Source organism: Hippocampus guttulatus, chromosome 10 (assembly GCF_054856545.1).
Source record: "Hippocampus guttulatus isolate MCC_2025c chromosome 10, RoL_Hgut_1.0, whole genome shotgun sequence".
NCBI classification, from domain to species: domain Eukaryota; kingdom Metazoa; phylum Chordata; class Actinopteri; order Syngnathiformes; family Syngnathidae; genus Hippocampus; species Hippocampus guttulatus.
The window spans coordinates 1,795,982-1,821,405 of NC_141270.1; the positions used below are offsets into that span (position 1 = coordinate 1,795,982).

Here is a 25,424-nt window from a genome sequence, read left to right on the forward strand (position 1 = left end):
TCCTCCACGCCCCGCTCTTAAAAGGCACACAAAAAAAATCATATGGGCTACTGTACTTGTAAGGCAAGACCAACATTGATTTTTTTTTTTTTTTGGGCTGATGCCCATTCCGATATATTTTAAATTAGGTAATATCGGCCTATTTAGTCATGCAACCGATTAATCAATCGGGTCCAATTTAGTCCTCATTATGCTCCCTCCTGTATACGAAGCTGACATAGATGACGGAAGTTTCCGGGAGTTTGGGCAGTCGCAGTTGGGGAAATGGCATCGTGCCATCGCTGTCGATATGCGTCTGCACGGTGTACACCTTGACACCGGCCGCCCCGCCCTGCAGCACCGAACCGTGGATGACGCCCAGCCGAGCCTGCTCATGGAAGGCCGCCCCCTGCTCCCGACCCAGGAAAATGTCCTGCACCTGCGCCGCAGCCCGCAACTTCCACCTGTCGGCGTCAAAATGGAGGTCATTGTCGTTCTCGGACTCCATCTTTCTTTGGGGCATTTGCGGGAAGTCGATGACGCTCAGCCTCTCCAGATGCTGCACCACGAAGTGTCCCTCCAAAAGGGGGGCGCCGCCCCCGCCGCAGTCCATCAGGGTGAGGTGGAGCACCTCCGAGTTGTTGAGCAGCCGGGCGGCGTTCCAGGGCGACGTGTACCACACGGTCAGGCGCCGCCTGTGGAATACGGGCGAAGAGTAGGCCCCCGCCGGGAAGCGCCGCAGAGTTGGCAGCGTGATGTCCCGGCAGCAGCAGGCGTCCAGCGACGCCTCGTTGCACGCGTCCGGCTCCTGGCTGCACGAGTAGTAGAAGAAGCTGTCGTGAGTCACGTACGCCAGATGCATGTCTGAGCGCTGGGGCGACACCGACACCCACAGCAGGGCGCACAGGAGGGACGCCGGAGGAGGGCCCAGGGAAGCCATCGCTAACGGGGACCGGGCTCGGCGATCATCATCCGTTAAACGGATGCCTGAAACAAAGACGAGGAAACAAGATGTCACCACAGACCAGCCACGGCGATAAGGTGAGGTTTCAAAAATGCGCTGCGACTGCACTGAAGTCTGTCAAAAAACAAAATTACAACCTTGAAAATTGGATGTTACCCTATCGAGTATCTTCCTTTTGCCTTTGGGTAACATATTTGAGTCGTAAAAATATATACGCCTATATATAAAGCCTCTGGCAGTGGAATATCTGTGAAGTCCACTCGACTTGAATTGCCCCTCACCCTTCTGCCTTCGCTCCGTGATGTGCCCACACTCACGGCTCACAATGTGGCACTCTAAATAAGTTAAAACAAATTCCCTCTCCTTGCTGTCCCGTTTTTCTCTGCATCACGTGTGCACACTCGCTGCCAACAACGAGGCCCTCTAGAGTAGTTTTTACAGCCCGAAGTCCGCAGGCTATCAAATTGGACTTCAAAAAACGAAATCTCCTTCGCTCTTCCTACTCTTTCCCTGCATAAAATGGTCGCATTCACGGCCAACGGTGACGCACGCCAAAGCAGCTGAAGGGAAGATGCATTCATGGGGGGTTTGGCCAGCTAACTGCACATCCTAGTTAGGTTTGATAGCAGCTGACGCAAACAAAGGGGCTCATGTTACACTTTTGAAACGAAGTAACTTGCGTTACGCGGTACAGTACGTCAGACAGGAGAAGTGGCCTACAAGGTTAAAAGTATATTCATATAGTGTGAAATATTTCCAATTTATCCATAATGTAATTGGTTTGTTCGCACAGTAGAGTCCTGAGTTTCAAGTATGAGGTCTGTACAATAAATGTCCTCAAACTCACATTACAGCAGAGCTTCGTTCCTTAAGTCAGTTTTGCTTCTCGACAACGAAATACAGTTTGCTGTGATACACAAGGCGAATTTAAGAAATAAAACTGTTGATTCTACACAAAAGAAAACCAAGTTTCAAGTCCGCAAAGAAACCGAGTAACAGAAACAAATATGAACAAGGAAAATGAACGATCCACTCCCGTGTGCCATCCCATGTCTTCACAAACCACCGGTGACAACTTTTGTTCAAGATTTTCTAGCAGGCCTCAAACGAATGACAACAGATGGCCCAAAAAGATGGGGGGAAAAAAATTGAACGGGTATGACTGATCTTAGAAATCTGTTTGAAGAGACAAGAACAGCTGCAGCATCTATGCCGTGAACATGAAAAGATGTTGGTGTGGAAATAATGAAATACACTAACGTTAGGATGGAGCATTTGGACCATAACGAAATATTCTGATGAATATTGTGTCGGTGGAATAAGAACGAAGCAGATGAATCAGTCATTCTGTCAATCATCAGCCTGTCGATGTCGATGATGTTCATGTTTCCAGCGACTTACAAATCAAATGAATGACTTGCCAAGAATTAAGTCAGACGACTTTGAGGGGGGAAAAAAAAAAAAAAAAGACAACAACAACTCGATATCCTCAACCATGTGATCGCCCTGACCGGGAGCATTTCTTATGTTTTGACTGCCATTCTGACATTCGGAGTAGAGCACATGTGTTTTCCACTAATTCAGGGGTTTCTACCGTGGATTCTTAGCTTATGAGCGCGTCTCTCAGTCATTAAAAAGTTTGGTTGCCAACAAGTGAGCCGATGCGGAGACATCTGGACTCAATCGGGTCCGTCGCCGTTGCCTCGGCTTCGGGATCGCGGCAGGCCTAAACGTCAACCGGGGAGCGACGTGGACACCTGCCGACCCCATCGACGCGAACCGTTTACAAAAAAAAAAAGGGCAAATATTATGAAATCTATGGCCACTGCAATGTGCTCATTTCTCAGCTTGACACCAAAAACAGAGGACAGGAGAGGCCGTTTGCGATAGAAATCGTCATGTTATTCGTGGAAAAATGCACACATTCCATTTGGTTGGCTGAGTATTATGTTATTTTAGTTTCGCTTTTATTTTTTTTATGTTTTGACGTCTAAAACATCCCCTAAATAGATTAGTCGTACGATTTGGCAGCGTACATTACATTTATTAGAAATATGTTTTTTTTTTTGTTAACTTTTGCCACCCTATGTGGTGTTTTGTGGGCATTATTTTAAAAACTTTGCTAATGGTATTTTTTCCGCGAATTATACAGGTTTACTTGGCAAAATGTGTTGTTTTTCATTTAAACATGGACGGGTATCAATGGGCTGTAGCATATCAGTGGGTTCTGTTGTTTTAGGTTTATTAAAAAATATACAAGAAGATTGTTTGTTTATGGAAAAAAACCAGTCAAGACTTTGAAATCGGTGCAAAACACAGTAGCAGTCGCGTCTTTTTAGCTTGCCATGATTTTCCTTTCTTGAGTGTGCACGGTAGTAGCAAGTACGCTGACACTTGCATTGAACTCCACTTTAAGGAGAAATACAGCTGGGCCTAGACTGCTTTATGGGGGGGACTGCAGTTTGGAGTCTTTGTAAAAAAAAAAAAAAAAGGATTACATTTCCTGGTTTGGCTGCTTCGCCACATCCATTCTGGCACGAGCACGCAAGCACACTTGACCACTGCATTCCTGCTCTGGCCTTGGATGAACTCAAAGCAGACAACAGTGTATTTTCGAGAAGAGGAAAAAAAAAAACATTCCCCCACATTCTCTTTAGACTTAAAAATCCGTCGTCTACAGAATTTGTCTTCCCTATGGAAAGAAAGCACTTTTTCAGGGGGGTGGGGGGGGGCTCTGCTGATATTATGGTTGTAGTTGTTTAGGCTGCTTGCTGTGATTACTCACAATGAAACAAATTGCAGCTAGCAAGATGTCACCTTCTCGTCAGCATGTCTAAATACAGTTTGTGTGGTTGTAAACTAAAATATTGCAACGGCGAGAGCATTTGGGCAAGTGAAAGCGTGAAGATGGTGAGCACGATTGTGACATCCCAAATAGTTGCAGACTATTTTTTTTTTTTAAACCATTGTTTGTTCACTGTTTCTGATTTTTCATTTCCCGGCGTCACAATTGCTTGCTCTCTGGTATTCATGTTGGTTACCTCGAGGGCAAACTTCAAAATCTGACACCGAGCATAAGATAATCAACGGACAGCGCTAGGACACGATCGGGCTTGACTATCGCACATGGTCAACCTGTTCAACGTTGACCATCACAAATCATTTTGTGTGGTCAACATGAACCAAGTCGCTTTGTTTTGTCTATTACTCTTTCTTCTTCTTTGTACTTTCTGACAGTCGGGATGTGCTGTGGCACCACACTGCCTCTCGCAGGTCAGTTTTGGCACTGCAACCGATTTCATTACATGTGTGTGTGGTCCATTGCTAACAATCAGAACAGGAAACGCACTTGCCAGTTTTTTTTTCTAAGTTCGGGATCCCTCAAATTTAAAAAGATTAAAAGTGATTAAGATTTTAAAATTGGTACAAGTGCTTGTATCGCATCCAGAAACGGGTAGAAATAACAGCTAGACTGATTGTCTCTTGCCTCCAATTCATGTCTTCTCGTCATGGCCACATCTTTTCGGTGTGTAGCGGGGGTAAAGAAATAATAACAACGGAATAGAATATTCCTCTGTGTTTTTTAGAATAGCAAGGCGAGGCCACATCAGGTTGTCCGCCCCTACTGTGGAGGATCACATTACACTTGCACCGGAATGAGCTCTTGCACACAGAAGATGATTCTTTATATTTGAGGCGATTCAACGTCAACGCAATCTTTGTTTGTGTCAAAAAAAAAAAAAATAACACACACAAGTGGAACCTGTTGACCATTTTTTTTCTCCTCCTCTCTGGCCACAAGACTGTCACAGTCCCACGACTTTGACCCGTGCGCATCCGCATGCAGCTCCCCAATCCCTTGAATGAGTCGGAGCAGCTGTGAAATCAAACCAACTGCGTGTACACTGGAATGAAAAGTAAACCGGCATTCACAGCAGCTGAATTATTTCAGAGCGACGAGTATATCAGCATAACACAGAGGAATGCAATGACGAGTACACACACAACCACGGTTTGGCTTCTCCTTGCTCTTTCACACACACACACACACACACAGACTTAAAGGAACATACTTACTGATTCCTTCGCAGTGGGAGTATTGTACAGCATGTTCCTCACCGCTGAAGAGCTGCTGTGTGACTGCATCGGGGTGCGAGGCAGCACGGGAAGAAAAAGATCACATGTTGCCTTGACGTCAGGATGTGGGCAGTTTCCCACAAAGGAAGCTGGAGTAGGCGCACTCAGCCGTATGTTTTGAACTTTTAGGACCCAGGCAAATCCAGCTTTTTGCAAGGATGTATTGCTTTTGTTTTGTGATAAGAGAAGCTACGAGACACCATTTGCGGCGTTTCTTCGTCTTTATATATGGAACCAAAATAGAAACCAGTCAGTCTGGTGTGAGCACCATTTGCTTCCATGACAGGTTTTTTTTTTGTCATTTAATTTACAAAGAACTTGGCCAGGTAAGGCAATCCAGAAGCGATTCTCATGTGTTATGCACACCTGGCAGCAGACAAGAGAGTCAATACAAGCAAAAGCTACAGCAGATCCCCCTCCATCCTCAACGCCCGCCACCCTTGTGAGGAGGAGCGGATTAAAAAAAAAATGGATGGATGTTCAAACAGGACAAAATGTACTGTATGTCATGTGATAACATGAATTAATAATAATAATGATAATACATTTCAGCCTTTCAAAACACTCAAGGACATCTTACAATCGAATTGTAACTAAGGAGAGGCATATTTGGAAAGGAGGAAAAGTCTGCATGACAACAAGATAAATGTACATTATAATACTGTATTTTATGTGCAAAGTCTTCGGTACTTTTTATGATTAGACATATTTTTAAAATGCTTTCATTGTCCAATAGGATGCATTTTTGATATGATAATGGTAGACATAACAACTAAGAATGTTTTCTTTTTATTTAAATACGTTTTAATTCTGATGCTTACATATAGCCTATATTGCAGCTCCGAAATAAAGAGAGCTGTCGTGTTGTTTTTTTAAAACATACACTTTATTAATTGGTCAACACGTCTCTGTACGTCTCCGTGCCTTCTCCCGTTCGGCTCGAGAGGCGTTCAAAGTCCGCCTCCGAAAAAGCGTAAATTAACGATTACTTCAAAGACACTAAGAAAAGCGAAAATAATGCACCAAAACAGAAAATGAAACAAGGAAATCACAAAATAAATTATATGGGGAGGGGGGGGGGGGGCTTGTGAACACACAATAAAGGAATAAATAACAATTCTGAGACACTCCAGTCTCCTACATATATGTTCTCAGGTCATAACGCGTATGTTTAAGAACAGTAACAACTAACTAGTACCACTAGTATTCCCACTACCACTACTTATATGAAAAATATATCACATTGAAAATTATTTATTGTTTTACTATGCTTTCTCTGTACGATACTTGTGTATGATTTATCTGTTTAACAAAAAAGACAATAAGCCCCACACAAAAAATCGTTTCGGGAATAGAGGTAGTTGATGACGTCAGTCCCGAAAGCAGCACACACGGGAAGGGAAGGGATCTCCAACAGGAGCAGTTCTGGGAGGTTCTGTGACTTGGCTTGTAGTTAGCTTTAGCTTCGAGAGCACACTCGTCGGTGCCTCCTCAGGCGTTCGGCGGCGACAAGCTGCTCATGGCGTGGACGTGCTTGACTCCTTGCCTCGTCACCTTCTTCGTCTTGGGAATCGCATCGGCCCACGGTAAATCATTTCGCTAACCTGCACACGTCTGTGGGTGTAAAACGGGTCGTTGCGGTTGAGTTTCGGGGCAGTGTTGATTATCGCCATGTTGACGTTTATCCCTGTCCCTGCGTGTAACTAATTATTGTCAATGACATTCATCAGTAATCCATTGACACCGTGTGCGTGAGTGAATGGATGAGAATATTCAGCGCATAGAACGCATGACTGAGCAATTTAACGTTCTCACCGCCATTCTGCTGCAATTATAAATGGTCACGGCTTGTCCTTTGAGCATAGTTTGGGCCTTAGTAGTAATGTATAAAAAATACGCGCCATTTTAAACACCTCGCACAATAATGGTAATTCGTCACGCTTTATCGTGGGACATTGAACGTAACGCTGTTGAGTAAACAAATAACTTCCCCATTGGTGTTTTCAGTCTTACTCAAGACTTCAAATTCAAAGTGGGTGTGTAGGTAAAACCGGAAAAAAGATCAATTGCTACGTTTCTAGTAGGCCATTTTATTCCTGTTTTTTTAACGCAGTGATACTTCGATGCTTGTGGGGTTTCAATGCATTTATGGCAAGCCACTCCATACCAAGACCTTTCTCTGTATCATATTGAAAAGTTTACCATCCTCTTTTTTTCCCCATGTCAACCGCACCCTGCAAATGTGCAAAGCTTGGCGTTTTGCCGTGAATATTTGAAGTCATGTTTCACCCCCCCCCCCAAAAAAAAATCAGCAGTTTGTGAATGCCGTTTTATGATTCGGCAGGGGTTCACTGTACAGTATTACATCTGTGCATGTATTGATTAAAGCAGAAGTGAAAACACAATGTCGGCGTTTTCAACTGCACAGTGAGATTAATGAAACGGTCGAGCATTCCCCTAAATTTTAGACCAAACCGTGAGTCAACATAAACAAAGGGGGGAGGGGGAGGCTTCCCGGGGGTTCCCGGCGAAAAACGGACTACTGTACTTTGACTTTCTTTTTTCTGAGGTGTCTCGTTCCCACCGCCGACTGCGCCGCGGCCCCTCGGCCTGCTACCGCAGACGTCTTCCTCTTCCTATTTCAGAAGCAGACGCCGCCTCGGCGTGTTTTGCAGCGTCTTCGCCGAACCGAAACGCACACGTGACTGATCTCTTACACGTCAAGCCACATCACTGCCATTTAAACCGACGGCAGTGGTTGGAAGCGGAAGTGAAATTGAGAGCAGCGGTTGAAGAGCTTTTTGGGTGCCCCTCACCTCGGTTTGCCTCGTCATGTTGTGACCTGCGTGCTGTCTCTGTTAACAAAAACAAGCGCCGACGCCGTTCGCTCTTCTTGCGTTGTTAACGGAACGCGGCGGTGTTTAACTGCTTGCATGTCGCTTCGGAACCAGGGGCCACACTTGGCAATGTCGCATACACACAAAATGGGACCGGAAAAAAAGACCCTTGTGCAACTTTTTGCACTTATGTGATTACACTGGAAGGGAGGAAATGCCCATCTGTTGTCGCCAATGCTTCAAAGACAGCAAGGCAAAGCGGTTACGAGGTTAACAACTCAACTAATTGAAGTAGATGAACTTTCAGATTCATTCATGAGTTTTTTCCCTTTATTTTCCCCGAACCTATAAGACCAAAGCATTTATGTACGATTAATCTGATATTAGTCATTGTAATAGTCCGACTCACTTATTGCTTGTGGTTTTTTTTTTTGAAGTACATCGGAAGAGGTCCGTCAAAAAATGTTTGCGTGTTAAATTGCAATCAAAATAATGAGGGTGGGGGGAGGGCAATTATCAAACTGGCTCAGCCTTATCAAAATGTCTCTTCAATGTCTTATTTGCTCAGTGGCGCCGCCAAGCGATGTGATTCTTTACTGCGGCAACCTGGTCACCAAGGTGGCGTGGCGCTACGACAACCCGCCCGCGGGACTGCGATACCGGGTGGACATCGGCAAGGTGTTCAACTCCCAGGGGTTTGTGTTTTCCATTCTTCAAGTGAAAAATTGCGATTTGCCTTGTCCCCGTGACGATTGATCACCATCTTGTGCCGTGGTCACGTACGGTGAGGGGGGGGAAAGCAAAACACCAAAGTGTTAAAATGGCGCACTGTCTTCCGGCAGTGACGTCGGTCCGCTGTGGGTGTACCCACCCGACCTCCAGGCGGACTTGTCCTTCCTGTCGGACCAGAGGGAGGACTACTTCCTGGCGGTCATTGCCGTCCTCGGGGAGGAGGAGTCGGAGGCGGCTCCCGCCGATGGCATCACCTTCAGCTACTACCTAGACTCCCCCGCCACTCAGAAATGTGAGAGCATGGACGTTTGCTTGTTATGTTTCCATCTTTTCCAACCAGGCAGATGCTACATCCCAAATGACGTTTTTTTTTTTTTTTAATATTAAACACTCCTTGACAGCAGACGGAAACGAATGAAAAAAAAAACAATAGCAGAAGAAGATAATATTATCTGAGAGGCGAAAAAGCAATAACAACATCCGGAGTGCAGTCAAGGTAGTCCGATAAGATCGGCGATGAAGCATCGCTGTAGAATGGTCGCGCCGAGCGCAGTTGAGACAGAAACAAGGAAGTGCTTCCCGTTTCTCTTCAGGTTCTTTGGACCTCCCCCCTGCAACCGTGTCGGACCAGCAGGATAACTCGGTCCTGATCAGCTTCCAGCATCCGTGGCTCAAGTACTGGCGTGGGAGGATGAGGCACGAGAAGCTCAACAACCCTCTGCCCGTCTTCAAATACGACGTCACCCTCGACAAAGTAAGACTCGGTGGTCCTCATTCAATGTTCCTGATTTGATTATGACATAACATAAAAAAAATCCCTACAAAAAACTCGTGGTTTTTTTTTTTGGGGGGGGTGGTTTAAGAAGAAAAATGTGCACCATTTTGAGAATACAGTTGGCGTTGTTGACAATTCGTTTCCATTTGAAATGCCGCATTGCATTGTTTCACTGTGTTACAGCACCCCCTACTGTCTACCTGGCAGAGGTCTGGGCATGTGCAGTGCGCGCGGCAAAACTTGTTTTGGAAACCTCATAAAAGTCGTGTTTATTAAGTACAAGTCAACAGGCCAATTGCAATTTTTTGGGGGGGAGTCCTTGGAAATAAAATCTCCCCTTTAATTACTTGTTTTGTGTATCTTGCGCCCCCCAGTGGCCACGTCTCCCTTACAACCCGCTTTACTCCCCGCCCTCGCAGAAGCAGTTTGCCGACCTGCGCTGCACGGAGAAGACGTGCGAGCACACGCTGCCCGTGGACGCCGGCCTGGAGAAACACTGCGCCACCATCAGGGGGGAGCTGGAGAGGGTCAGCGTTCACGGCACGCAGGACTACTGCGCGCTGCCCGTGCAGGAAAACAGTTGAGAGCATTCAATTGCAGCAGTTCACCTAAAATTGTTACGTCATTGCACTGTCAGATCAAATGGCCCTTTTTTTTTTTTTTTTTTTAATGCAGAACACATCATCATTGCTGTGGTGGTGTCGCTGTTGGTCCTGGCTCTGGTCTCCATCGTCCTCCTCTTGGTCTGCCTGAAAAAGACCAAATCCTCATCCGATTTGCCGCCCTCACTGGTGCGCTTCATTCACGTCAAAGTCGATCGGACGCCTTTGCCTGACATCTGACCCTTTATTTTTATTTTTAAAATTTTCTTTTGTGCAGTCCTCAAAGCGCTTCGTAAGAACCGTCGAGGAGGAGAGGCCCGACGTGTCCCTGCCGGTTTCTGACTCGTCCGCGCCGCTGATGGTGGCGGGGACGCCGCCCGTGTCACCCGACGAGTCGGAACCACTCGGAGAGCCGGAAACGTCCGAAGCGGGCGACGCGGGCGACACGGCGGAGGAAGAGCAGCAGGGGTACATGGGCGGCGAGCAAATGCAGGAAGACGAGGACACGGCCACCTCGGAGGAACACGCCTATGAGAGACGCCAGGTCGTCGCCAGCCTGTCGCCCGACGAGGACGTTGAGGGCTATCGCGGCTGAAGGTCTGACTTTTCTTCAAAGGGCGCGCGGCTTAGATCTTAGCACCTTAGCATAGCATCGGTTGTTAGCATGAGCAAGTCATCACTGCTTGAACCCCCCCCCCCCCCCAAAAAAAAGATGGCACTACTTATGGGGTTTAGGGTCTTAAGCCGTGACGCCACTAGCAAACATTTTCAATGTCTGCACTTTTGACAATCGCTAACCTGTGGCTTCACTCTCATTTCAAACTGGTCTTACGTCATTGACACCTAAGCTACATTCCAAACACAAATACGGTAGTTTTTAGGTTCCGCAGAAAGATTTGCAAGGCGGCGAGAGGGCACGCGGCGAATCGGCTTGTGTTTATTAGAAACGATGAGGTCGCCTCGGCAAACGTGACTTCCTGCGCCACGTCGTCAATACAAACATAACAGGAAGTCCCACAAGCCACTTCGTACTTGTCATAGATGAAATGAGCCCAGACTGACACGTGAGGGGACCTGCTAGGTGTTAATTCGCTTGTTTGTGGCCGTCGGTGTCTGAGATGTCGGGGGAAAAAAAGTGAGCCTCGCTGATCAAGTCGCAGGCGAAATCAGCTCTGTGAACCAGTTTACTATGATACTTGCTAAATCCAATGATTCCTATTTGCACCTCTGTTGTCTTTGAAGTGGTTAGATGTTGCGCCTAACTGTAGTCAGACGCTGATTAGGCGCCCCCCCCCCCCCCCCAAGACTTGTCTCACACTGGATACCTTTCGAGCCGCCATTGGCCCTCCACTTCCCCGTTCTGTCATTTAACGATGACATTTGCACGTAGACGGTGGGAGTAGCTTTTTTTTTGAAAATCCTTTCCTCAATTCAATGTTTTTATTATGGGGGGGGGGGAAATAGTGCAAATCGGGCCGGCACGTGTGTACCGCAGCCCCGGCGGCTGAAGAAGTGTGACGAGGGCTGACATTTCAGGTCTTCTTCCCCCCGGAAGCAAATGCGACACGCTGGGATGCTCGGCGGTGAGCTTGCCTTCCTCTTTACGGGCGATGTCGCCTGCGGGGTGGAAGTGCGGCCGCGCGCGCTTCCAGTAACCCGCACTCCTCGTCCGCCGTCCATCATTTTTTAGTTTTTATTTATATATTTTTGCCAAGTCGCGATTTCTCACGAATGGAGTCCGTGTCGAAACCCCCCCACAATTCGCATCTGTAAATATTCAAAGATTTGTCGCATGTGTACTTGCAAAAATGGTGAAAGTTGAACATTTGGTGACTGTCATTTGTCGTCCAGATGTTTTCTTGAGATCATTGTGTGAAGTCGTCGACAAAAGTATTTTACGTTTTTGTCTTCCATCCTATTTAAGGATCGAACCTTAACCCCTAAGCCTCAGCCTTATCCTAATCCTAACCCCCCATCCTCAAACCTCTCACTTTTTTTTTTTTTTGTCACTGGAATGCTACTGCTTCTTGTTTACGTCCAAACTTCGTGTGCGAGCGTCAAGCACGCTTTGAGCACGGCGCCTCCGGCGCACCGGTGAAAGGACACTTTCGATTTTTCTCTTCTTCCGTCGATAACTGCTCCAAACAAGGCGTTTGCAGGAATACGCCACGTTCCGATGGCATGACTGTCCGTGTCTTATGTCATATTATCGCATTTTGTTAGTTTATGTTAAGCGTTCTGTAAAGCAGTTTGTGCTATAAAATGTGACTGAATATAAGTCAAGAAAAGCCTACCGGAACAGCTGAAGTTAACACAGCCAATCCTAAATAAAATCACTTTGGCAAGTGTGTGCTGACTCCCATTTCATGCCAGTCTTTGAATGTGATGCATTATTTCATCTTGATTGACCGCCACATCCCCAGTTATAATGGGGGGTGTACACTTATGCAACCACAGTATCTCAGGTGTCGATTTTGAAATCGCCCTTGCTCAAAAGGTTTGAGTTTCAGTTGAGTTGTAGGACACATCGATGGTTGATGACGTTTTCGTCTTGTTCCCTTTTTTTTTTTTTTTTTTTAAACAGCACAAAACCTGACATTTGAACAGGGGTGTGTAGAGACTTTTTTTATGTCCACAATATTTGCTTTGCACGTGCCGGCATGTTGGAAAAGTGCTTAGTCATTGTTCACATGGACTTCTGTAAAAGGATGTGGTCACTGGTCCAGAAGTTTAAAAAAAAAAGATAGGAAGTGGGTGCATGTTAAAGGTCGGAGCCTGCACGGTCCACTGACACAGTCGGCAAAATGAATCGCGTCGTGATCGGAGGCCTGCTGCTGCTGCTGCTGCTCAAGCTGCCCGCCGGCATCGTAGCACCAGGTGAGCCCCCCCGCCCCCCTTCAAGTTTCTTTTTACTTTGTCTCGTCATGATGGACTCTGATGTCATTTTGTGTGTGTGCATGTCCACAGTGGCTCCTCCCGCACGCATCAAGTTTGACTCTGTGGACTTCAAGAATGTCCTTCGCTGGATGCCGCCCGCCAACGGCAGCAACATGCACTATGACGTCCAATGGAAGATGTGAAGAACGCGCACATCAGTCAATTCCCCTCGCGCAAAATCTGAATTTGATAGATTTCTCATCACAGTCTTTGCTGCAGTGCGTTTTTGTTACAAAACACGGGCAAGTCCCGCAAGGCTCCTTTCTCGAGCCCTTGTTGAGTTGCTGACCACAATCATATTTCCAATAGTTGATATATACTTAATCGGGTAAAAAAAAATTATATTCAGCTTATTTTTGCCAAATACGTATTTTAAACAAAGTTTGTCTTTTTCAGATTTTTAAAAAAATCCAATTTGCATACAAATATTCTCAATTCCAAATACGTCATTGTGAAATGCAATGGCTATGTCAAAATGGTCTCAATTTGTGAAGCATCCTCCTGAGAAGCGCGTGTTGTCATAATAAGGTGTCGACTTGACTGTGTGCTTTCTTTGCGCCGCTCAGTTACGGCGATGCCGAGTGGCGGGATGCGGACGACTGCCAGGGCATCCGCCGGCTCCACTGCGACCTGAGCGGGGTCACCTCGGACCTCCGAGAGTGGTACTATGCCAGGCTGAGAGCGTGTTCCTCGTCCGCATCGTCAGCGTGGATCCTCTCCCCGAGATTCAGCCCCCAATGGAACAGTGAGTGTTTCCAATGCACGAAGGTGACATTGAGGCAACCTCGGAGAGGACTTTTGTCTTTGGGGGGAAATCGTAGACGTCCTAAAATGGTCACCTCCAACCAAGAAGGCAGACTTCTTTTGCCTATGCAAGTGTGGCTCCTTGAGACTTTTTTTTGTTGGTCTACTCATGTTGGATATGCCTTGCAAGTGTTATGGTTGCTAAGCGAAACGGCTTTCGGGGGCTGAAGTTTCCAAGTAAGCGTGACTCAGAGTTCAGCAATTGGACACCTGAAAGGAGCCCTGATCCTAAAATGTCTGCATCAAACTAAAATGGCAGAGTTTTTTGTGTCCTTTGGGCATGGGTTCCAAGAGACTTTTTTGGGGGGGATGTTCCCATGATAAACTTACCTGGCAAATTTCATCCTGGGAGCTGGATTTTCCAAACAAGCAATTCAGTTCAAGCATTGCTGCGACACTTCGAAACACTCTAAAATGGTCGCTTCAAACCAAAATGGTGGGCATTTTGGGCATGGCTTCATGAGAATTTTATTTTTATTTTTTGGTGTCCTATCCCCCAAATTTTCTAAGTGTAACCTAAGTGCATTTTTCTCTCTCTCCCTCTGCCACTCAGCTCAAATCAGCGCACCTCAGCTAAGGCTGAACGCCAGCGAGCAAGGCATCGTGGTGCGCGTGAGGACCCCCAAGGCCGTGGCCAAGAAGATGCTAAGCAGTCACCTTCGCGCCACTCTCGTCTACCGCGTCTACGTCATTAACGAAGAGGGCAAGGAGGTACGTCTCAAGCGAAACCGCGTCCTTGTCACAAAATTTCCTCACCCTTCAGCCCAAACCTCTCGCAGTCAACGCAAGTTCTTCGATCACCACCGCCGACATCATCGATCGCGGGTCACTTTTTGTGGTCCGATTGTGTCGTGGATTTTTCTGCCATATCACGGCATTTAGCGGCGATCCCTTTTTCTACGTTGACTGTTATTGTCGTAATATGCTCAAATGGGGAAAGAGTGCGATGCAGTTCTGCTCCTGTCCTCTAGGAGGTGGTGCTCAGTCATTCAATCGCAGCCATTTTTCAAAATGAAAGCCCTGCAGTCGCAGCTCTTTCTAGCCCCCACATATTTTTTGTTGTGCGCAACCTACCAAAGACCCTCTGCTAAGGAGAGGGCGCGGGGGGTTATTTTCCATTGTGTAGCAATCCATGCAGTCATTTTCTGATCCGCTTCTCACAAGGGGCGTGCCGGAGCCGTCCCAGCTGTCTTCGGGCAGTGGCTTGAATTGGTTGCCAGCCAATCGCAGGGCACACAGAGACCAACGACCATCCGCGCTCACACTTAGGGACCATTTCGAGTGTTCCGTTAACCTGCCGTGCACGTTTTGGGAGAAAAGCCAAGCAGGCGCGGGGAGAACACATGCAAACGCCACAAAGGAAGGCCGAGGCCGGAATCAAACAGTGCACCTCTGCACCGTGAGGCCACGGGGCCGCCCTCTGTAGCCATCGTTCAAGTTGCAGAAATATCAAATGTTGGCTCAATTAGCTCATGAATGTATGAAGAAATTAGGGCACCAAAATGCAATCAAAGACACAAACCGTAAAAGTGTCTTTTAGTTCCCGCCGAACGAAAATCCATTGACGACATAGCTCCAATGCGTTTTTTTTTTTCCCCCTTTTGTTGTTGTCCCCCCCAGGAGGTGTTTGAGCTGCTTTGCTGCTCGGGGGAGTTGGTGGTGAGCAAAGTGAAGCACAAGACAAAATATTGCTTCCAAGCGCAGAGTGTCGCAAAACTGCGGGGACGCCACAGCGCTCGCGGGCCCGCCAAGTGCGTCACCGCCCGATGAGCACGGGAACGCTTTGACATGACGCGATGTCCTCTGCCGCCAAGACGGTCGATCTGGGCGGACGCTCCAAGACCAGAGTTAAGATTGGTTTTGGTCTATTCGATGTCGACGCACTCCTCCACTGAAATCGAGCGCCGTTTGTTCAGAATGATGATGTCGTTCCCGAGACTCTTGTTTTGTCACATTAAAATGTCGAAGGGACTCGAGGGTCAGCGTGTCATTCTTTCCACTGGCAACATGTCATAAAACAAGAGAAGGCTCGGGAGCAAGCTTTGCAAATGGGGATTTCGTCATTTTGACGGGTTGAAAATTGGGCCGTAAACCACCGCAGCAGTACGTCCTTAAGAATCTAGCGCGGCACTATATGAGAGAGAAGCAGAGAGACAAAAAAGAATAATGATGGTTGGATCGTTTTTGGATGAAATTTTTAAACAACAAAAATGACCATGTATCGTAAGGTGTTTTTGGGCGAAATTTTTAGCCGAAAAAAACGACCATGTACAGTAAGGCGTTTTTAGCCGAAAAAAAACGACCATGTATAGTAATGCGTTTCTAGCCGAAAAAAACGACCATGGATGGTAAGGCATTTTTGACAGAAAAAACGACCATGTATAGTAAGGCGCTTTTAGCCGAAAAAAACGACCATGTATAGTAAGGCGTTTTTGACCGAAAAAAACGACCATGTATATTAAGGCGTTTCTAGCCGAAAAAAACGACCATGTATAGTAAGGCGTTTTTAGCCGAAAAAACGACCATGTATAGTAAGGCGTTTTTAGCCGAAAAAAACGACCATGTATATTTAGGCGTTTCTAGCCGAAAAAAACGACCATGTATAGTAAGGCGTTTTTAGCCCGTTTTTTTGGAGCTAAAAACGCCTTACTATACATTGTTGTTTTTTTCGGGCTAAAAACGCCTTACTATACATGGTCGTTTTTTTCGGCTAAAAACGCCTTACTATACTTTGTCGTTTTTTTTCGGGCTAAAAACGCCTTACTATACTATGTCGTTTTTTTCGGCTAAAAACGCCTTACTATACTATGTCTTTTTTTTCGGGCTAAAAACGCCTTACTATATATACTATGTCGTTTTTTTTTCGGGCTAAAAACGCCTTACTATATAGTATGTCGTTTTTTTCGGGCTAAAAACGCCTTACAATACTATGTCGTTTTGTTCGGGCTAAAAACGCCTTACTATACTATGTCGTTTTTTTTCGCCTAAAAACGCCTTACTCTACTATGTCGTTTTTTTCGGGCTAAAAACGCCTTACTATACTATGTCGTTTTTTTCGGCTAAAAACGCCTTACAATACTATGTCGTTTTTTTCGGGCTAAAAACGCCTTACTATACTGTCGTTTTTTTCGGCTAAAAACGCCTTACTATATATACTATGTCGTTTTTTTCGGCTAAAAACGCCTTACTATATATACTATGTCGTTTTTTTCGCCTAAAAACGCCTTACTATACTATGTCGTTTTGTTCGGGCTAAAAACGCCTTACTATACTGTCGTTTTTTTTCGCCTAAAAACGCCTTACTATATATACTATGTCGTTTTTTTCGGGCTAAAAACGCCTTACTATACTATGTCTTTTTTTCGGCTAAAAACGCCTTACTATACTATGTCGTTTTTTTCGGGCTAAAAACGCCTTACTATACTATGTCGCTTTTTTCGGCTAAAAACGCCTTACTATACTATTTCGTTTTTTTCGGGCTAAAAACGCCTTACTATACTATGTCTTTTTTTTCGGGCTAAAAACGCCTTACTATACTATGTCGCTTTTTTCGGCCTAAAAACGCCTTACTGTACTATGTCGTTTTTTTAGGCTAAAAACGCCTTACTATACTGTCGTTTTTTTTTCGCCTAAAAACGCCTTACTCTACTATGTCGTTTTTTTTCGGGCTAAAAACGCCTTACTATACTATGTCGTTTTTTTCGGGCTAAAAACGCCTTACTATACTATGTCGCTTTTTTTGGCTAAAAACGCCTTACTATACTGTCATTTTTTTCGGCTAAAAACGCCTTACTATACTATGTCGTTTTTTTCGGGCTAAAAACGCCTTACTATATATACTATGTCGTTTTTTTCGCCTAAAAACGCCTTACTATACTATGTCGTTTTTTTCGGGCTAAAAACGCCTTACAATACTGTCGTTTTGTTCGGGCTAAAAACGCCTTACTATACTATGTCGTTTTTTTCGCCTAAAAACGCCTTACTATACTATGTCGTTTTTTTCGGGCTAAAAACGCCTTACTATACTATGTCGTTTTTTTTCGCCTAAAACGCCTTACTATACTATGTAGTTTTTTTCGGCTAAAAACGCCTTACTATATACTATGTCGTTTTTTTCGGCTAAAAACGCCTTACTATACATGGTCGTTTTTTTCGGGCTAAAAACGCCTTACTATACTATGTCGTTTTTTTCGGGCTAAAAACGCCTTACTATACTATGTCGTTTTTTTCGCCTAAAAACGCCTTACTATACTATGTCGTTTTTTTCGGGCTAAAAACGCCTTACTATACTATGTCGTTTTTTTTTCGCCTAAAACGCCTTACTATACTATGTAGTTTTTTTCGGCTAAAAACGCCTTACTATACTATGTCGTTTTTTTCGGCTAAAAACGCCTTACTATACATGGTCGTTTTTTTCGGGCTAAAAACGCCTTACTATACTATGTCGTTTTTTTCGGCTAAAAACGCCTTACCATACTATGTCGTTTTTTTCGATGTGAACAATGCGTTTTCGCAGTACCTTCGCATGCTAGTTAGCTTGTTAGCACTGATTTAGCATTGTCGCTACGTCGTTCGCAATACTCTGAGCTAGCGAGTTTCCAATGACAATTGAGGAAAACGATCTCCGAAACACATTTCTAAATAATGCTAAACACGAACAGACTTACAGCCATTGCTTTCGAAGGTGAAACGACAGGAATATAACTCAGGAGGACCAGTTGCAACGACCACGGTCAGGCTTTATGTAATGACTCGTCTGATGAAACATGGCGTCTGCTACCCACAATGGACCGCGATAACTAAATGAATATTCTAAACAGAATTACTATTAATGAAATGGCGCGAGACTTTTACTGTGGGCAGAACATTTATTGTTTGGAGCCTTTTTAATGTTCAATAAAATAAGTAAAAAGCCATTTCTTTGCTTGATAATTGTTGCTATTTTCAGTCAGTAGGGTGCATTATTGTTCACCAAGTCATTTATCAAAATGTATGCTAAATTTGTCATAAATATTTAAAAGAAACGCTGAAGTTAAGAGCCGACTCTTTTCACTGTGCCCATCCAAATGAGCCGGATCACCGAAAAGACGAAAATCCCATCACTAGTCCGCTGCTCTCTTGTGCATGCTTCAGCGCGAACATCTACGCATGCGCGTTCTTTGATTTCAAACAATCAGCGCTGACGCAACGACGTCACACACGACAACAGCTAAGCAAGCCTAGACGACAACACGTTTTTCTGCTAATCTGTGTGTTTCCCTTTTTGTCCAAATATATATTTTTACGACAACTGTCTTGTCCAGTGTCTTTTATTCGTTCCACTGGAGTTTAGCGAATGTGTTTATAAAGAGACGAAAATATCTTTACTGTTACTAGTGTTAGTGTCTCAACATGGCTACGCTCGTGAAAGCAAAACAACGAACTCGAATGCGTCTTCGTTCAATGTTTTCAACTAATATTCGGATTAATTTTAGGCAAATTTTCCGGAGAGATTTTCATAAAAATGTGAAAAACCCGGAATTCCGGGAAAATACGGAGGACTTTCATCTCTGGGTTTTAAACTCTTTGAAACCCCAACCCGACTTTTAAACCCTACTTTCAAGACTGAGGATTAGGGTTTGAAACGTAGGGTTTAAAACGTGGTCAAGCTCGGGATTGGGACAATAACTGAAAAGGTGTGGCAGGTCATAGGCATTGAGACAAAGCCGAGAGACAGAAAATGATTGTTAATTTATTTCCAAAAACAAAACAAAAAAAGTGACACCGCGGTTTGGGGTTTTCCAAGTTGCCTTCGTGTTTGACATCAAGATTCCATTTCAAAGTGAGTGCCAGTGAGCTCCAGTCCGCACGTGCCATGTTGAACCCCCCCCCCCCCCGCCTTTTTTGAGTCGCTTTAGGGCTTGGAAACTCCGCAACATTCAGCTCTCGGCTCACAAATTGATTTTCAATATGCCGCTGAAAAATTCTATTTGCATTATGCAAAGCGAGCAGTCGGTTGGCTCGTTTGCATCGAGCGCCCCGTGCACAAAACGGACGCCGCTCGCGCTTCCGCTCATGTGACGCAACCTGATTGAGGAGGCGCGTCCAATCGAGCTTTGCGTCCCTCTCCCAAGTTGTCTCCTTTTAGGGTACGGCGTCAGCGCGTTTTCACGCGCTGTGTTCGGCGAGCTCTCGGGCCTCCTTCACCAGCTCCAGGAGGCTGGACAACATGGACACGTCCGCAGGCTCCACGCCCATCCGCTCCATCTGAGGGAAACGCAAAAACGTTTCATTTGGACGGTGCGGATTCGGTTCGATGAAATGACACGGTTTCCTGTAACATTTTGCTCTTTAAATACGCAAGATTGACCGTTTGTATTTTTTATTTTTTGCAGCTCCGTATGTGAACAGCAGCTGTTTGAATGTTCGCATTTAGCATAACATTGATGCAAACTTAGCTCTGTCGTGGGCATTTCGCATCCTGTGTTAGCATGAAGCTAACAGTTTGCAACCCACCTGTTCCGCCAAGTACTCCACATCCAGAGCCAGCTGAAGGCGGATCTTGGTGTCGTCCGACGGGCCGCCGTTAGTGGCGGCCGCACCGCCGCCGCCAACACCAACGGTAGCGGCGGCGGCTCCCTTCCTGGCTTGCTTCAGTCGCTTCAGACTCTCTTCCATCTTTCGCACCGAGCTCAGAACCTCAGAAATGGTCTCGTAGTACCTAGCGCACACACGTTTGTGTACCAAGTCACGGTTAATTAATGAAACCCTGATTGTGCGCGCGCGCGCTCACCTCTGCGTGCATTCTGAAAGCGTGGCCGTCAGCCAATGGCGCGCCGTGGCCGCGTCCACCAGGCCCGACGAGTCGCTCAGCAGCTGATGTAACGGCCGCAAGGCGTTGTCCATGTACGCCGACGCTCTCACGGGCACCTCCTAGTCACACGAAAACAAGAATCGGGCACGCTCAACGGCACACGTCGGGCTGGCGCACGTCGGGCCGGCACACGTCGGGGCGGCGCGCGCCGGGGCGGCGCGCGCCGCAGTTCCACCGACCTTATTGGTCCTGCGGTAGAGTCGGGGCACCTCGGAGGCGCTCTTCAGGAAGCGGCAGCTGCGCTCGCTCAGGTGTTGGGTCATGCGGGAGCTGAGGGCGCAGATGCTACCGGAGAGGCCCGCCTTGGAGTCCGCTAAGGCCTCTTTGGGGAAAACACAAGAGAGGTTCCTTCAAATGGCTCGTCGTCAAAGACGACCGATCGAGAAGTTGAAAGGATACGCTGACAACGGAATGATTGGCACTTGCCTTCCACAACGAGAACGTTTGTGAAGCCGATGGCTTGTAATCGTTGTCTGACCATTTCGGACACTTGCGGGAACTAAACGACAAGAGGGAAACAATTTAACATTTAAAAAAAAAAAAAAAGCACAGTCTGCAGGGTGCTGCAAAGAACGACTTTCCTGTGAGACAGATGTTGACGGCCACGGGACAGTTGATTTCATTTATTTCGAACACTGAATACATTTTACAATTTGATTTATTTTATTGTGATGTCACACACATTTTTTAAAATGAAGACCATATATACTTTTTTGGGGACAATTTTGTTTTGTTTTTTAAACAAAAAAAAATCTGTCGTATGAAAATATGACGGCGTGGTGTGTAATTCTTGTTCCATCTTTCAAAATATATTAAATACATGAATAAATTCCAATTTTTTTTTTAAACCTCACGAATCCAAAATTAAACACATACCTTATTATTCAGAAATTACAACATGAGTCATTTTATGCAACAGTACCGCAAAGGGAGCGTCCATTAAGATAATATAAATTCTCACCATGCGCGTATACAAAATATACATTCATATTATTAAACGCCATAAAAAAAAATGTGCGACTAGCTCAACAGCAACGATAGAAAACTAGTAACGAAACTGCTAGAGGGAGCTTGAATTTGAACACGGCTCCGGTTTTGGGTCTCGTTGGACCACGCGGGTGTCCCTAATGAAGTGGCCGATGCTAACCCCCCTCCTCATCGTCGCGCTTACCTGCTCCTGCAATTTTTGGACGTCGGCTGCGATGTGGACCAGCTGTTTGGTGGACAGCGAGGCGGGACTCCCGCTCTCGCTGCCCGTCTCCTCGACGGACGTCCTGCTGGAGGTGGACGACGCCGAGCTGGGGAGGGGCCTGCTGGGCTCTTTGCTCGCCTCGGGCGGAGTGGTCTTGCTCAGCGCCTGCTCGCAAAGCCAAACCATCAACAAGTCTTGCGATGGCCACTGATGCCCCCCCCCCCCCCCTCCCAACAATCAAACGCCGACCTCGTTCAGGAAGGTGGCGTATCGCGAGTAGAGCTGCAGCGTGAGCTTCCAGAAGCGATGAGCCAGCGGCGGCAGGTAGACTTGGTCGGACCAGCAGCGCACCAGGCAAGACCACAACGACGCCGTCGCCTGCAGGTGGTACGCGCCGCCGGCTGGGGCGGATGCGCACGCAAAACACGTCCGAGTGTTATTTGCCGATACGCAGAAAGAAAATCTCAGGATGTGGCGTCTTCTAAACGGGTTATTTTAAAAGTGCGTTTAAATACTTTTTAAAACATGTGAGAGCTGTAAATGCTAAAAAAAAAAAAAAAAAGGTTTTTAAATCATTGCGAACAAAATCGGCTGATTTGGGGGGTTTTCGATTCTGTTGATCCCAACATGACACACATCCCAAATGAGAGCAAAAAAAATTTTTAAAAAAAGGATGAAAGGGAATCCAAGGCACGCACCCGGCGCCGCCCGTAAGCCGTCACTGAAGGCGTTCTCCAAGCTTCCCGCTATCTCCTTGTACCTGGAAAAGCATTCGAGGAGCAAGCTCAGCAAATGAAAATCTCAGGCTAATTCATTATACTTCTATCTATTTATTTATTTTAAACTGGAGCTCAAAATTCCAATCAGATACATTTTCATAAATATGTAAGAGCTTTGCGCCACGTGGTTACCTGAGCTGAAAGTAGACGGGCAGGTTCCATTTATTGTGGAAGGCCGCGTACGACGGGTGCGCTCGGAGTCGCTTCACGCTGGCCTGCGAGCTGCACTGGCGCTCAAACCGCCGCACGAACTCCGTGCTGGCGCAGTAACGCTAGAAACGAAGAACGGCGAGGTGAGGAGGGGAAAACGGACGCCGTTTGTCCCGTCCGCAGTACCTCGTAGAAAATGTCGGGGTTTCCGGGGTTGAAGAGGTAAGACAGCCGCTCCTCGATGCCTTTCACCATCTCGGGCCACACCGAGTTGACCAGGAAGTCGTAGCCGGGAACAATGTCGGCTTTGTCGCTGGGGAGAAGAAGGAACGTCCGGTCATATCTAGTATTTGTTGAGTGTGATATTTAACCCAATTATTGAGTAAATTAAAAAAACAATTTGCATGTTTAAAGATATACGTATTTGAGGTGCAGATCTTAGTATTTAGTTTGTGAAGTGCTTTTCAAAAGAACTCAATTTTTACACTAGATGATGATATTTTTTGTCCACTTGGGGCCACCATCCTCAAGTTGCACTGCTGTAGCTCAGATTTTGAGTGCGTATGGCTTTCAAAGGCGGGGCCCCGGCCGGGTGAGTGACGTGGGTGTCCCAGAGCAAAAGTGTCGACAGGACCGGCTGCTCTGCATGTTGAGTGACTCAACACGAGTTAGCGGTCGTCGTGTACCAAATGCAGACAAATAAATGTTCCAAAGCACTTCCCGTGCTCGGCGAGTTGCTTGCATGCCCACACGGCTGGCATGTGCATGTTAAGACACAACTTTACGATTGGACGACACATCCTGACTAACCTGGATATGGCTCCTCCGGTCACTTCTCTCAAGAGTCTGCAGTGATGCGGAACAAACTCCAGCAGCCTCGAGTACATCGCCTGAAGACCGTTGGGACTGGATTTGACCACGTCCTCCACAATCACCTGCCAACCGAAGGCGGTAGGGATGACTTGTCACACACGCACACGCACACTTTGGGTACAGCGGTACCTTCCCTTACATGTGGCCAAAGTTACATGTGAGAGTATTGACCTGATCCATGAAGGGCTTGATCAGAACTTGTCCCACCAGCGCCTCGGCGTCTCGCGTCTTGTCGATGGTGGCGTAGGTCCTGAGGCAGTGACGCACCATGTCCACACTGGATGTCCGCAGGCCCTCGATGAGCAGACCCTCCAGCGACTGCTGCAGCATGGACGTGATGCCTGCGATGCGCTGGAGGGGGCCCGCGCAAACGTCGGAGGAGGATCTCGACAACAAGATGTTTTCGGAGGGGCTGGATCAACACTCACGGGTCTGACTTTGTCCAGCAGGGGCATGCCTTTGCTCTGCACGGCGTGGAACTGAAGCTGGTTGAACTCGGTGGCGATTCGCTCCAAGATCTGACCCGCTAACAAGGGACTGAACACGGACGGAAAGGTAAGACATACATATGAGGTCATCAATTTAGGACACGGCCGAAGACGAACGTTACGCAAAAGATACGGAAGGACGTGTGACACCTGTCGCTTTCCAATGAGTTGGACTCTTTGGGGTTTTGTGAGTTGAGGATTTTCTCAATCTTTTCCACCGAGCGCACCACCTGGATCAGCCTCAGGACGCAAACCTGGCGGACGAAACGGAATGCAATGGAAATCAAAAGACGTTGAAAATCACTATCTTGAATGGTTGAACGCATCATCGCATAAGAATGTAAGGCGCCAACCTTTTTTTTCTGCAGGTCTTCCTGTTTGGACAGCTGCAGGTCTATGGCTTGTATCACTTCGCTGACGCACGACCGAAGGCTCTGCGCCGAAGACATTCGTCAACGCTCATTTAATGAGTGGTACTCTGACTACGTATTGAACTAACACACATACCATGACCTCCTCCCGTAGCTGTCCCAGTGGCACAGAGAGCTGATTGAGGACTTTGTCCATCCCCACCTGGGACACGATAATCAAAGACATGTTTGAGGCTGTGGTAGGTTCAGCAGCAACAATTCAATTCAAAGTTAATCTTACACCACAACACAGGAGATCTCGGAGGATTTGACATATTCGCAGCAGGGCCGAAATCACCCAACGGGTTTCACCACCAAATACTACAAAGCCAAAATGACGCAATAAGTGCTCACCAGATTGGTGGAGAGGTTGACAAAGTCAGCATAGTCCTTGTTGATGAGCTCCACCATGGCTGTCTTGAGCAGCTTGTAGTAGAGCTCCAGGTCCTCTCTCATCTCCTCCAGCTGCACCTGCTTCCGACACTCGGCCACGAACTGGTCCACGTCAAAGTCATCCTGAGGACACATTAACAACAACCACTCTCGTGATGACGCCGTTTCTAGAGAAAGAGCGCATCATCACGTTTTGCATCGGCTATCGCTGTAGCCGCTGTCTATTCGCTATTTAGCTAAAGCTAGCTAATCTACGGTCGACTAAAATAATAAAAGACGAACACGTACCTTCATAAAAACGTCCTTGTCGAAGCATAGAGAATCGGGACCCTTTGGTAAATTCATGATAAATTTTACAAACCAGCAAGAACAGAAGCAAGAAAAACAAGACACCTGCTAGTGTTTGCAGTTACTTCCGCCAACATGGCACAAGACCAACGAAGAAGAAACAATCATTTTGGACAACCACAGCGCTTTGGAGAGGGCGCCGGATAACTGCAACGTGGTACTGCAATGACA

General features: G+C 46.5%; 4 protein-coding genes across 6 annotated transcripts; 2 read left to right on the plus strand and 2 right to left on the minus strand.

The window, feature by feature from the left end:
• Positions 1–117: 117 nt before the first annotated feature.
• On the minus strand, positions 118–6,136 carry LOC147198856 (uncharacterized). Its single transcript, XM_086122728.1, has 2 exons — positions 5,021–6,136; positions 118–966 (listed from the first exon to the last, which is right to left on the minus strand). The coding sequence occupies exon 2, from the start codon at positions 917–919 to the stop codon at positions 179–181; it is 741 nt and encodes a 246-aa protein (XP_085978854.1). The 5' UTR covers positions 920–966; positions 5,021–6,136; the 3' UTR covers positions 118–178.
• A 380-nt stretch (positions 6,137–6,516) lies between these two features.
• LOC147198857 (uncharacterized) lies at positions 6,517–12,376 on the plus strand. Its single transcript, XM_086122725.1, has 7 exons — positions 6,517–6,666; positions 8,486–8,612; positions 8,760–8,941; positions 9,243–9,403; positions 9,844–10,003; positions 10,100–10,215; positions 10,304–12,376. The coding sequence occupies exons 1-7, from the start codon at positions 6,600–6,602 to the stop codon at positions 10,619–10,621; spliced, it is 1,131 nt and encodes a 376-aa protein (XP_085978851.1). The 5' UTR covers positions 6,517–6,599; the 3' UTR covers positions 10,622–12,376.
• Positions 12,377–12,537: 161 nt separating this feature from the next.
• Positions 12,538–15,738, plus strand: il22ra2 (interleukin 22 receptor, alpha 2). Of its 2 annotated transcripts, XM_086122727.1 has the most exons (5): positions 12,538–12,903; positions 12,994–13,102; positions 13,530–13,708; positions 14,321–14,478; positions 15,388–15,738. In XM_086122727.1, the coding sequence occupies exons 1-5, from the start codon at positions 12,831–12,833 to the stop codon at positions 15,535–15,537; spliced, it is 669 nt and encodes a 222-aa protein (XP_085978853.1). In that variant the 5' UTR covers positions 12,538–12,830; the 3' UTR covers positions 15,538–15,738. The 2 variants fall into 2 exon arrangements, with proteins under 2 accessions (XP_085978853.1, XP_085978852.1); XM_086122726.1 differs by having other exon boundaries at positions 12,538–13,102.
• A 3,740-nt stretch (positions 15,739–19,478) lies between these two features.
• cog2 (component of oligomeric golgi complex 2) lies at positions 19,479–25,361 on the minus strand. 2 transcript variants are annotated; one of them, XR_015102130.1, is made up of 19 exons: positions 25,194–25,361; positions 24,867–25,028; positions 24,610–24,675; positions 24,456–24,536; positions 24,253–24,356; positions 24,043–24,151; positions 23,786–23,965; positions 23,552–23,676; positions 22,928–23,054; positions 22,724–22,863; positions 22,511–22,572; positions 22,062–22,213; positions 21,792–21,977; positions 21,047–21,119; positions 20,800–20,942; positions 20,540–20,679; positions 20,263–20,467; positions 19,828–20,013; positions 19,479–19,620 (listed from the first exon to the last, which is right to left on the minus strand). XR_015102130.1 is itself a non-coding variant. In XM_086122713.1 (18 exons), exons 1-18 carry the CDS (start codon positions 25,248–25,250, stop codon positions 19,915–19,917), a joined length of 2,211 nt encoding a protein of 736 aa, XP_085978839.1. In that variant the 5' UTR covers positions 25,251–25,361; the 3' UTR covers positions 19,639–19,914. The 2 variants fall into 2 exon arrangements, 1 of the variants encoding a protein (XP_085978839.1); XM_086122713.1 differs by lacking the exon at positions 19,479–19,620 and having other exon boundaries at positions 19,639–20,013.
• Between the last annotated feature and the right edge of the window lie 63 nt (positions 25,362–25,424).

Excerpts from the sequence above, each read along its gene's own strand:
- LOC147198856 (XM_086122728.1), bottom strand. The coding sequence starts at position 919 with ATGGCTTCCCTGGGCCCTCCTCCGGCGTCCCTCCTGTGCGCCCTGCTG.
- LOC147198857 (XM_086122725.1), top strand. The coding sequence starts at position 6,600 with ATGGCGTGGACGTGCTTGACTCCTTGCCTCGTCACCTTCTTCGTCTTG. Across the intron at positions 6,667-8,485 it reads GGGAATCGCATCGGCCCACG|TGGCGCCGCCAAGCGATGTG; the intron begins GTAAATCATTTC and ends TTATTTGCTCAG. Across the intron at positions 9,404-9,843 it reads ACGACGTCACCCTCGACAAA|AAGCAGTTTGCCGACCTGCG; the intron begins GTAAGACTCGGT and ends CCGCCCTCGCAG.
- il22ra2 (XM_086122726.1), top strand. The coding sequence starts at position 12,831 with ATGAATCGCGTCGTGATCGGAGGCCTGCTGCTGCTGCTGCTGCTCAAG. Across the intron at positions 13,103-13,529 it reads TATGACGTCCAATGGAAGAT|TTACGGCGATGCCGAGTGGC; the intron begins GTGAAGAACGCG and ends TGCGCCGCTCAG. Across the intron at positions 13,709-14,320 it reads ATTCAGCCCCCAATGGAACA|CTCAAATCAGCGCACCTCAG; the intron begins GTGAGTGTTTCC and ends TCTGCCACTCAG.
- cog2 (XM_086122713.1), bottom strand. The coding sequence starts at position 25,250 with ATGAATTTACCAAAGGGTCCCGATTCTCTATGCTTCGACAAGGACGTT. Across the intron at positions 24,357-24,455 it reads AAGACCTGCAGAAAAAAAAG|GTTTGCGTCCTGAGGCTGAT; the intron begins GTTGGCGCCTTA and ends TTCGTCCGCCAG. Across the intron at positions 20,014-20,262 it reads TGGAGTACTTGGCGGAACAG|ATGGAGCGGATGGGCGTGGA; the intron begins GTGGGTTGCAAA and ends CGTTTCCCTCAG.